Source organism: Aspergillus candidus (assembly GCF_002847045.1).
Source record: "Aspergillus candidus strain CBS 102.13 unplaced genomic scaffold BDW47scaffold_95, whole genome shotgun sequence".
NCBI classification, from domain to species: domain Eukaryota; kingdom Fungi; phylum Ascomycota; class Eurotiomycetes; order Eurotiales; family Aspergillaceae; genus Aspergillus; species Aspergillus candidus.
The window spans coordinates 48,348-60,323 of NW_020194100.1; the positions used below are offsets into that span (position 1 = coordinate 48,348).

Sequence of the window (11,976 nt, forward strand, 5' to 3'; positions counted from 1 at the left end):
GTTCAATGCGTCTCAATCAGTACCCATCATCCCATCCAAATAACGCTGCTCAAGACGAAGACGCATGCCGAATCATCCCTACCAACTCCTCATACTCCCCCGTATTCCTCATCATATCCCAAAACACACCCCTCTTCTCCACCAACTCAGCCGGAGAGCCATTCCTATAACAGTATTAATCAGTACCTCTGTGCAACAAATTATAACCCCCCACAAAGGGAATAAGGCTTACTCAACAATCTCCCCATCCGCCATGACCAAAATTCGATCATAATCCATAATCGTCCGCAGCCGATGCGCAATCGCGATAATCGTGCAATCGGGGAACTGGTCGCGCAACACGCGCTGCATATGCAATTCCGTCTCGTGGTCGACGGAGGCGGTCGCCTCGTCGAGTAGGACGACTTTCGAGCGGCGACACATGGCACGCGCGAGACTGAGGACTTGTCGTTGGCCTTGGGAGAAGTTCTCGCCGTTGGCCGCTACTGGAGATTGTAAGGAAAGTTGACTATTTCTTCTATCGGTGGTTTCGGGACCATGGTCGTGGTCATCGTGGTTGTTGGTATGGATGGAGGCGCACGCTGATAAGGCGGATTGGAGCTCTGTTTCGCTGGAGGCACCAAATGGGTCGAGGTTGGATTGTACATCGCCGGAAAAGAGAACTGGCTCCTGTGGGATGAGGGTGACGCTTGAGCGGAGACGGTGCAACAGGAGTTGGGTAATATCCACGCCATCGATTGTCACGCTACCACCCACGAGGTTGACAAAACGCAGTAAAAGGAGCCCCAGGGTGCTCTTCCCACTTCCGGTGCGGCCGACTATCCCGACGCGCTCCCCCGAGTGCGCGGCAAATGAGACTCTACGAAGAACGTCCGGCCCGTTCGGTGTGTAGCGCGCCGTAACGTTGCGAAACTCGACCCGCCCTGACGTAGGCCAGCTGGCTGGGGTACTGTCTGCTATCTCTGTGCGACGGGCCTTGTCGAAGGTTTCTTCCGGCTCAACCTGGCAGTATTCTCGCACACGCTGGAACGAGTTCAGTTCCACTTCGAGCTCATTCATAGTGCGGACAAGCGTCAGGATCGTCTGGCTGAAGCCGATAGCGTTGGTCAACGAGAATCCAACTAGGCCAGGCGAACCCGACCAAAAGTACGCGACGCACCCTGCGGCCGCTGATACGAATGCCGCGCAAAAGTCTGTTCGGACGGATACCCATCGATTGCAGTTGTATTGGGCTTCTGCAGAGCGGGCGTGCACGGCCAGCTTCTTGGCCAGAAGCCTTTGGAAGGCCTTGTCCATGCCTTGCCGGGCCCGAATGACGCTGATGCCTGACAGAGAATCGGTAAAATGGGAGAAAATAGGGGAGTAATTGACCGAACAAAGCCTTTTTATGGAGACCTGCGCACGGGTGTACATCTCACCGATGAGGAACCCAGCCGTGCAGACGACTGCAGCGGGAAGCGCAAAGATAGGCATGATAGACGCAACACTAGCTATGCGGAGCAGAAATCGCAGACCATTTTCCATCGACATACGCAGCCAATCGATGATAAGTGCATCGATGGAACGCATGTCGTTACCGAACCGATTGACCACTCTCCCGACGGGGTTTTCGTCAAACCAGGATATAGGCGCAGACAAAACAGCTGTCACCAACTTTTTGTGCATCGTTCTCGCAGCGGCCCAGCCTCCATACTGGTATATGAGGTTATTGGTAAGCTGCAAAACGAGAAACGCTGTGATCGCCGCTCCGTAGACCGTAAGATAAAAGACATTGTTCTGGTTGCCGTTTTGCCCATTGGCCTCTGTCCATACTGAAAGCCAGTACGTAATACCAAAATATGCAAGTTGTACCGCCACCGTTGCTAAGATGGCTAGTGGTGCGTAGAAAATTCCACCAAAAAGCTTCATATACTGAAAGACTAAAACAATTTTAGCAACCGACCATTGACACTGGGAGCTCTCAACTTACACAATGAACGCGGCACGCGGCCTGTGGCAGATTGTTCTTTTGCAACTTTGTCTGTTTGGTCACTGCCATCCACTCGGGGAACTGGCGTAGCTTCAGTTGGCGGCTCTGATGGGGCGTCATGGACTTGATCCTGAGCCAGTAGCATATTGCCGATCTTGGTATTGGTCTGCGTGCTCGGCGTGCTGCATCTTGTAGATTCAAGAGACGCTGAGCATAGGAGGGAAGATGTTTTAGCAGGAAAAGATCTTCCATGCTCCAAGCGGATCGCCTGTTGGGCATCTTGCAGGGCAGCTGGCAAGTGTGTCACAAGCACAACCGTTCTGTCAGAAAGCAGACCACTGCGGAAGCATTTCTCGTAGACGAGGGATGTAGTATGGGTATCGAGAGCAGAGAATATATCATCTAATAACAATACCGGCGAATGGGAATACAACGCTCGTGCCAAAGACACTCGTTGTTTTTGGCCCCCAGAAAGTGAGGTTCCCTTCTCCCCGACCAAAGTGAGATCGCCAGCGGGCAGCTGCTGGAGATCCTGCGAGAGACCGCTCGCTTCGATGATTTTTGCATAGCGATCCTCGTCGAATGGACTATAGAAGATGACATTCTGGCGGATGGTATCATTCTGAAGCCAAGCCGCTTGGGGGACATAAGCTACATCTCGCGGACAGGTCGCAGATCCGGATTCCAAAACGGTTTCTCCCAGTAACGATAGAAGTAGCGTAGTCTTTCCGCTTCCAGTTGGACCTGTCACCACATTGAGGGCATGGGGCTTGAAGGAAACGGACACCTCCTTTAGCCTGAAAGCAGCAATAGGCGTCCGTCGAAATGTTGCCTGCGTGAGCTCCAATGGCCCTTCCGAGTGGCGTTTGATTTCCCCAGCGGACTCGAAAAACCGATCAACGCGCCGCAGAGATTCTGCGCCCTGAGCAGTGTATCGGCTTACGTTGGACAACCACACGAATTGCGATCGTAAAGCCTCCATGATTGTCACGGATGTAAATGCTACCGGGGCCCTCAATGTGCCATCGGTAAAAATCACAAAGGCCGAAAACGTGACCAGCAAGCTCACCAAAGGTAGCAAATCCCCGGCCATAGAGATAGCCGCAGCGTAAACACTCCGTTTCCAGAGGCGGTCTTGCTCAACCTTTCGGGCATCATTGATCGTATCCATGGCCGCATGCTCCCAGCCAAAATACTTAAGTGTGCGGATTGAAGCCAGATACTCCGACACTCTTGACAAGCGGGCATCTGTAGCTCGCATGACAGACTGCTGAATGCGTGAGACTTTGCGCGACGCGAAGGCAGGGAGGGGCGTTAAGAACAAGAGCGTTAGAACTCCAAATAGCGACGGCCAGCCTAGTAATTTATACAAAAATACCAAAGCAATAGTGGTCGATATGGGGCTAGCCGTGGCGACGTAGAAGATATCCCGGGAATTGTAGATGGCATCCACATCGTACGACATAAGGCTGGTCAAGTTGGCCTGTCTAGACTTCGACGTTCTCTTTGATGTATCTGCCGGCTTTCCATCTGCCTTTTGTGCTCGGTCAACCGAATCCCGTATTGAATCGTCATATATGTGCGAGCGCATTGCGGTCTGGTATATCTCCTGGACAAGGGATATATTCACTCTAACCAAAAGCCGAGTGGCAGTGAAGATATACTGTTGATAGCATAAGGACCGTAGCACGGGCCCAAGAAACAGCAAAGATATCCAGATTGCGGGATGGACAATCGCATCATCGCGCGCTTCTAAGTATGCTAATAGGCCTAGCATGGAAAATGGCGCAACGAAATCCATAACTGCAGTGGCGGCAGACCAGCACATCATGGTCTTGATTTCAGTTTTCAATAATCGAATAAGAGTTCGGAAAGTTTTCCCGCCTTTCTTGCGCTGCGTTTGTATTTTTTTCAACCATAACGACGGTTCATCATATGAAGGCAATGGAGGCAAATCTTCCATCGTTAATTCCTTGCGACAACCTCGCAAGATCACATAGGTGACCCATTCATACGACCAATAATATGAAAACAGGGAGCACGTTTCCTCCGGTGATGCCCCGATATCCTCTACGCATAACTCTTCAATCTCTTCGTTATGCACGAGAGGACGACGCGGTCGCGGTGTTCCCAAGGCGATGAACACCACAGCAGCCAAACATGTTATCAATGCGACCCGGATAGGACTAAGGAGATATTCCGTCCCTATGATCGCTAGGGGCGACAAATGCTGAACAATTTCCAAAACCAACGCAACGAAAGCAACTGCATTCATATGGCGGTAGAGATGGGCACGATAGCGGCTATTGGTGAAGCAAAACCGCAGCAGGCCCAGCAAGAGCATATAGCTCAGCAACACCGATTGCCTCCAGCTGGCTCTCTGGTGCATCTCAAGCCAGCTGAGAACGCACGCTGCAATAGCGACAGCCAGATGCGCAAAAGCAAACGGTAACGACTCGGCAATTTCCAACGAAACAGGGAAATCATCCGGCCGAGCTTGCCGTTTTGATTTGCAAGAGCGAAAGACATAATGGCGACCTATGGAAAGTAACAGCACGACGCACGATATCAAAAAAGCAACTGTATGCAGGCTCCCGGTCGCCACATAGGCGGAGACATTCTGCGCACGGCGTTGCCAAAGATGTCTGAATCAATTCTTAGCAACCGAACTGGCAAACTTTATATGAATTGACTCGAACGTACCTTTGCAGTGCGCCACCACTCTCTAAAGCGCTAGCAAATTCATTATTTGAGACATCTGAGACCGGGGGACTTAAAACATGCTGGACAGCCCCGGAAAAGTGCTCCATTGTCGCTGATCAGACGGTGGGACACCCAACAAAGGATACTGGTGTCAATCATGGAAATGTGGCCCACGTCAGGTCCATTGATGACGAAGAGACGGGTTGTTAGTGCTAAGCAAGTGTCCCAGTCTCTTCTGCTATTGGGCCTTGCTCGTTGAAGGAAGCGGGGAGACATTCATCATCCTGCCATTGAGACAACGCGACCGGACTGCAAGTACAATGGGGATGATTATGAAGGTGAATGGGGGAATTGACAATGCAATTGGGGAAATTAGACGGAGAGATGATAGGGACTTGGCGGCGGAAATCTCTGTGAAATCATGGATCGTGGAGACAGAAAGGAAGGAACTTTTGGGTCGAACCGGAGTTGAGATTTGGAACGGCCGTCGTTGATCTGATAAGCGGGGTTGGTGCCTCAGGAGTCACTTTATACTATCCAGAAGAATCAAGAACTAAACATACTACAGACCTATGATTAAGCATGATAAAGCATTTGAGAAGGCAGCTAAATACTATAGATTGTATCAAGAATAAGGCCAGCTCTAAACACAGAAATACAGTCAATCAATCTATAACAAGCCTAGATCACCCATATCACCAATCTCTCTCCAGCCGGCTGGTCCTCGACTAAATCATGAGCCCTCTCAGTTCTGCGCCGGAGCCCCTGCAAGTAAGTAAAGGATTACGTTTGCTTCAATTCTTCTTGACACGGCGGTATGCCCCCGTTTCTGTAAAGCCACAGCCGGCTGAGATCCTTTACCTTCAATGGTCTTCCACTAACCGGGTTGCCATGATTATTGGACGGCACTGGCCCCGACGCATTGGGAGTGACTTGGACTGACGAGCCTTCTCCGTTATTATCTCCTTCTTTGTGGTTTTCACCAACGTCTCCAGCCGACGCAGGAACGGCCATATCCACCTCCGTCTCCATAAACTCATTCGTCTCCAAAGTCTGCATATCAGGCCCCAAGGGAAACATACTATCCATATAGTGCTGGTTCAACAAATGCCCCGGCCCAGACCGCACAAACAACCGTCCCATGTATCGATTCGGGACGTTGATAAAGTTTACCACGCCCCAGAGACCCACGAAATCCTTCGAGTTCACATAATGCTCGATATGGCAGATACTCTTCCCATCCTGCTGAGCAGTGCGCTGCGAGTGGATCAAATCTGCGCGCTGGGACTTCGTCGAGCGGAAATCTTGCACTCGTCTGAATGGATTGTTGAAGTGGTTGGCTGCATTGCCGAAGGTGTAAACTTCGAGATTACAGAGCAAGTCTTGAGGCATTTCGTCCAGTAGCCAGTCGATGATTAGACCTCCTTCGATGCCGCCCTGGCTGTGGAGTATTAGGACCACTTTGTCGATCTCCAGGTTTAACAGGGCCTCTTTGATGATTGCGTATGCTTCTCGTACGTCTTGGGTGGCGTAGGAAAAGCATCGCTGGATTAAGCATTCGATGATGTCAAAGACAATACCAAATCTGCACAAGTCAGCCTGATATTGAAAGAGTCGTCATGGGTAAAAGCCTACGTCCTGTTATGGACCCCGGTGATTCTTCTGCCGAATGTATATGCCAATCGATCAAGATGCTGCTGCATCCAGTGTTGCCTTATCAAATTAGCATGTTTCCAATATGCACCAGTAAACCGAACAAAAAAAGATAAGAAAAAGATACGGATATCAAGGGTAGGAAATCGATCGAAACCAAAAAGAAAGAAATAAAACCCACCCAGCAGCAACCCCATTAACATAAACCCAACACTCCCTCTCATGCTCCTCCTCCTTATCCACATCCACACCCGACCTCAAAACCCTCTCCTCCCCATTCAACACCCTCCCACAAACCCAATAATTAACCCCCACAACAGCAACCACATAGACAAGCACCCACAGCGCCGGCACCAAGCAAAGCACACACACCACCAACGAAACCAAAAACAGCAACTGCGCAATCACAAGCACGACATGCACCGCACCGCACCATATGTTCTGCCGTGACGGATACGTCTCATCTAGCGCGCCGCTCTTGCACGGCCACAGGGGCGAGAACAGCCAGCGCACGCTCGCTAGGTGGTGAATTACCAGGACGATGTCTGAAGCGAGGAGGCGCAGGGGGGAGGATGTATAGGGGAGGGGTGTCTCGTCTGGTGAGCCTACCTGGGAGGGGAGGAATGATACTGAGGGCATTGTGGATGTTGTTTGGTTGGTTTATTGTGTGGAGTATTTTGCTTTGTGGGGGAGGAGTCTTTGAAGTAGACGGTGGGGTGAAGAGATAGAAGTGAAAGATAATAGCATGTGTTATAGGCAGATGTTTTGCAAGTTCAGTCCAGGTCCACCTGATCTAGGATAAGTCGATCAACTGATAGGCGGGGAAGGCGCCAATGTCGCACTTGGTCCAGGGTATCGTGTTCGGGTTTCGCATCCATGAATGTGATGCTCTTATTTGAGCCCTATATGCTGGAACTTAAAGTGTCTTTGAAACTCAATCTCAGTGCGAAACGGGTTCTTCAGCAGCTAGATACTAGGGTGCGGGTTCTAGGTTGTAGCTTCACATGGTGCCATGTCACTCAGGGGCTTTATACCACTAGCGAGAAAATAAACAGTCTATTGTCATCGTCTTGTTTTGCTCACAGAATGACGTACTTGATCGACAACTTGTCGGATAATATAGGGATTCTTTATGCTCCTACTATCCTCTTTGTGGAATGTCTATTGCTCTCCCAATACCCCTACAAAGAAGGTTCCACGGGCGAATACGAACTCTGCACAATGATCAAAGAACAACATTATATAAAGAGCCTCTCAAGCATTCATCCTTTGTCCCTACATACTTCTTCATGGACCATCCCCTCCAATAAGTATCAATGTTCTCCCCATGAAACCCATTCCTCGAGAATGTCATTGTCGCAGCCACAAAGACACCCTCACAAAGCCAAAGACACAAAGATATAAATTTCGCAGTCTCCCACATCTAGACCCCTCCCATCCAATTTATCTATACCCGTAAGCTAGCTAAGAATGTTTTACCTCATACCACATATAACCCCCAACCCCAACCCCAACCCCAGCAGACATCCACACCACAAACACACCAGACTAAGGCCCAACCACCATGCAACGGGCCCCAGCCCGCCCAGTCCTCCCGAGGTACCCATTTACGCTAACAGACCTCACCAAAGCCGATCTAAACATGCTAATCGCCGCCCTAGCCGCAGACAAGACCAGCGACAGCAAGATCAAGTCCGCCGTCAGACATCTCCCGCTGGCCCTGCGGCGCAACTTCATGGTGAAGCTGGTGAAGAACCCCGTCGTGAAGCCGGCCGTGCTCTGCGGCTTGCACAAGAGCCTCAATCCCTACATTATCAACCATGTTCTCAGTCTCGTGAAGCGCGAAGTCACGGTGCATCTGGGCTGCCTTGACGCGTACATGGAACATCTGGCTCCCGAGATGAAGTGTGTGATGCGGTCTATTGGGGCGATGAAGGGCATGTGGTGGGTTCCTTCGGCTGCGGAGTTGGAGCCGCCTGTGGGCGCGGTGAAATCCCAGGAGAATGGCTGTGAGGCGTGCATGTTGGCGCGGGTTGTATCCCAGCCGGTGTACATGACTGATCTCCGCGGCGCGTTGTTGAGTCGCACGCGGACGAGAAGAAGTACCCATCGGGCACCAAGGCTGTTGGCCTTTGTTGATAGCGCGATCAATCGTCAGAGAGACGCGGCAGAGCTGTTCTATATTAGCGGCCAAGTGGGTTTTGAGCTTAAGAAAGCGAGGAAGCAGGCGACCAGGTATTTCAGGAGTGCATTGAAGGGACACAGAGATTGTGAGCCAGCGAAGAGCGAACATTCGATTATCGTGTACCTGGATCAGAACACAAAAGATCCAAGCACTGGGCCAGAGCATGTTCGATATGGCGACACAGGATACGATCCCAGATACGATCCAGCCTCACCAGGAGCCACCTCAGACTGCGACGCGATAATCGAAGAAATCATCATGGCATACGCCAGTTTCACGGACGGGAAGAGTTTCCACGGCAAAAACTTACCCCCTGTGGACGACTCGATCGACGTGCCCTTCGTCAGCCCCCTATCCGTCACTAAGTACACGGGATCAAGCTACTCGTCGTCTGAACTAGACCAACCGCAAATTGATTTCCATCCGGGCAATTTCCCGAGAGAAATCGATTGGAACCATATCATCAGCCAACCCAGTCCCTTGGAAGCATTGAAAGAAGTAATGCGATCTATCATCGAAGAGGATCCTCGCTGTACGGCGTTATTCGAGAGTGAGGAGCCTGCAGTTCGCTGCCGCGAGCTTATCGACACATGGTTTGAACGTAATAGGATATCCGAGTATGAGGATTGCCCCGTAGATGAAGAAATTGGGCCTGCGGGCAGCACTTGGGACCTCGTATGCAGATAGCGATAATCCACCGCAGTCATACTTCCTCGGTTTTAGAGTCGGTAGGATGAACGGTCAGTTTGGATCCAGGTGGTTATGCTGTCATTTGACATGGTCATGTGCGTATATCCATTGTTCTGTCAGCACCCGCAAGCTCTCACCTGATATTGGGTTTCGATTGAGAGCTAGGAAAAAACAGAACTAATATGGATGGCGGCGGCTATACCCCATCTACCAAAATGGTCCATGCCAAAGAATATTATAGAAACTAGGTACAGTAAAAGTGATCGTGACAATATAGGCTATCGGTCTGGGTCAGCCCGATTATTAATACAGCAGTAAGATATGCAAAAGACAGTATTGACCTATGGTGGTCAGGAGGCGCCCTGCAGCTCCCAAATTTGGACACGGGTCCAAACACAATTAATACTTGGGCAAGAGAAGAGAAATTTAAACGACGAAGCATAGGGGATTAATTTTATAAGACACTGCTGGTCACCCCGTGATTCACCCCCTTGACGCTGGGAGACGAGAGACTCGGGGCCTTGCGACGCAGGCGGGACCGGGTGTCGGGCGGATTTTCAGGGGAAACGACCGCCGGAGAAGCCGCGACATCGGCTTTGGCCGCGGCGGCTTGAGCCGCCTCGTGATCTACTTGTTGCTGGGAGGTGATCCGGGAGCGTTCATAGCGGGAAGTCACATCACCCCTCCATCGCGTTTGCAAAAGGCCATCCCAGAAGGTGAAGAACGGCTGCGAGAAGTTGGTCTTAATGCCCCAGCTCTGATGATGGATATCATGATACGCAGCATTATTCGAGGTGAAGTGCTGCAAGGGATCCCAGGGGAAGTGGTAGCCGGAGTGATCATCCACCGTCTTGATGGTACTGAAGGTGAACAAGAACATCGCTTGCCGGTTGTTCATGTGGGCCGTGAGAAATGCAACACCAGTACCAGCGGTGTCCAGGAGGAATCCCTCAACAGGGTGATTGTAGAGCGCACCAAACGCATAGGGAACATAAAGGCGGTGATGACGCGAGTGGAAGGTGACTAGACAGATATTAGACCGAGCTCTTCAAAAAGACGTGTAGTGGGTAGCGGGTACGCACCATATAACCAGCGATTCAAGTGCATCGCACGGTGAAGGAAATACTGCCATGTGTCGATGACAAATACAGCCCAGACGAATTGCAACCCGGGGATCAAGTACCAGTAGATGAGGCTGGCAGCCGCCAGTTCCCAGCCAGTGAAAGCGGGGACTGTGGCCTCCACGCCATTCTCCGACACCATCGACTGAGTGACGGTGGGATAGTATCCCCCCGCCATAGCCCCACCAAGCATCGTATAGCCATTCTGGGACAAATTCTTCGCCAAGCTTGTTGCGTCGATACCAAACAAGCCAAGCATATAGGGGAAGCTCCTCTGCAGCACACGGAGACGACTAGCCCATACAGCAACATCGTAACCCTCTTTTCCGGTGAATTCCGGCTCATCAAAGTACGACACCGAAACGCCGGCAATGGTCTGCACGACCTGTTGGAAGACGACATCCCTCACTACCTCCCATCGTGACACATGGTTGCGCTTGAGGAGTTCGGCTGGCGTGTGTAACCGGTACTGCGGGAAATAGTCGTTGACATCGATATAATGGAAGATCATCGATAAGCCCCAGTAGGCAACGATCGGTAGGATGAGGGCTAAGAAGTTGTCGGGAATCGGGGCGAGAACCGGCACACGGGGGGTTAACGTATACGAGGGAAGCGGCGGAAGGTCGTAGGCTGACGCATTGACCGCCATGGCGGAGAAACAGACGACGAGGCGTCGCAGGTGCGATCGAAGGTGGACGTAAGACTATCTGATGAGGGAGAATGAACGCATCTGTTCGTTCCGACAACGGCGAAAGAACAGACTGCGGCCTAGTATTCCAAGTCGGGAGTATCCAATAAAGAAATCGACACCGGTGGCGTTCTGCAAAAGATGTAGGGTCGCCGAAACGTAGAGTGGTGGTGGTGTTGTTGTCGTGGTCGACGAGCGAGGCGTCAATGGAAGGATTGATGATCGGATCGAAGCCTTCCCAGAGCGGCTCTCAATCAGGGGAAGCGCGGACGGCGGGCGATCCGACGGCGGAGAACCTACGGACCCCAAATGTAACGAACAACGATGAGAGAATTGACAAAGGAAATCAAAGGAGAGTGTATGGCGATAAGAAGGCCGGTAAGATGTGGGAGAAAGAAGGAATGAATAGGTTAAAGTAGTCCAGCATCCAAAGAGGAGACCAGGGTTCGGATGGAAGAGGACGGATCGCAGTTGAACCTCAGTGGCACCACAAAGAACCGGCGGCAATCTAATCAGCCATCAGTCATCTGTATTCATCGATGTATGGTATTTATGGCGTATTCAGATTACGCATTTACCAGGCCGTTCTTACGACAAAGATGGGTTATAATACTGGTATAATTCTGTAATCATTTCTCCAATGATACGGTATTCACATGATGATCGTTGCTTATTGATACCTGGCAGCCTCATTCTTCAGGCAGCATCGGTTGGATCCGACAGTGCATATACAGTATGCATCATCCCTCGTTCTACTGCCTCCAGTCGGATGATATCTATTATATCCGATCATATGAAAATGACAAGGACATCTAGACATTTGCCATCCGTCTTACCTATTAAGACGATTGACTTGATACTACCCAACAAGGACACTACTCAAACGAACCGACCAGTCTCGAACAGGAATAGTGCCGGTCATTCCACCCAAAAAAATCCAGCAGGAAAAATACAGAAGAGAAAAAAA

At 50.9% G+C, this 11,976-nt stretch overlaps 4 protein-coding genes across 4 annotated transcripts; 1 reads left to right on the forward strand and 3 right to left on the reverse strand.

Moving 5' to 3' along the window:
• Positions 1–18: 18 nt before the first annotated feature.
• On the reverse strand, positions 19–5,073 carry BDW47DRAFT_135228 (putative ABC multidrug transporter). Its single transcript, XM_024818279.1, has 4 exons — positions 4,673–5,073; positions 1,970–4,614; positions 233–1,919; positions 19–164 (listed from the first exon to the last, which is right to left on the reverse strand). The coding sequence occupies exons 1-4, from the start codon at positions 4,777–4,779 to the stop codon at positions 50–52; spliced, it is 4,554 nt and encodes a 1,517-aa protein (XP_024667386.1). The 5' UTR covers positions 4,780–5,073; the 3' UTR covers positions 19–49.
• A 382-nt stretch (positions 5,074–5,455) lies between these two features.
• Positions 5,456–6,964, reverse strand: BDW47DRAFT_121297 (uncharacterized protein; the record flags this gene model as incomplete). Its single annotated transcript, XM_024815605.1, has 3 exons — positions 5,456–6,257; positions 6,308–6,385; positions 6,507–6,964. The coding sequence occupies 3 exons, from the start codon at positions 6,962–6,964 to the stop codon at positions 5,456–5,458; spliced, it is 1,338 nt and encodes a 445-aa protein (XP_024667387.1).
• A 1,096-nt stretch (positions 6,965–8,060) lies between these two features.
• BDW47DRAFT_121298 (uncharacterized protein) lies at positions 8,061–9,197 on the forward strand (the record flags this gene model as incomplete). The annotated part of the gene is made up of 1 exon (XM_024815606.1): positions 8,061–9,197. The coding sequence occupies one exon, from the start codon at positions 8,061–8,063 to the stop codon at positions 9,195–9,197; it is 1,137 nt and encodes a 378-aa protein (XP_024667388.1).
• A 228-nt stretch (positions 9,198–9,425) lies between these two features.
• sur2 (sphingosine hydroxylase) lies at positions 9,426–11,092 on the reverse strand. Its single transcript, XM_024820314.1, has 2 exons — positions 10,283–11,092; positions 9,426–10,223 (listed from the first exon to the last, which is right to left on the reverse strand). The coding sequence occupies exons 1-2, from the start codon at positions 10,968–10,970 to the stop codon at positions 9,655–9,657; spliced, it is 1,257 nt and encodes a 418-aa protein (XP_024667389.1). The 5' UTR covers positions 10,971–11,092; the 3' UTR covers positions 9,426–9,654.
• Between the last annotated feature and the right edge of the window lie 884 nt (positions 11,093–11,976).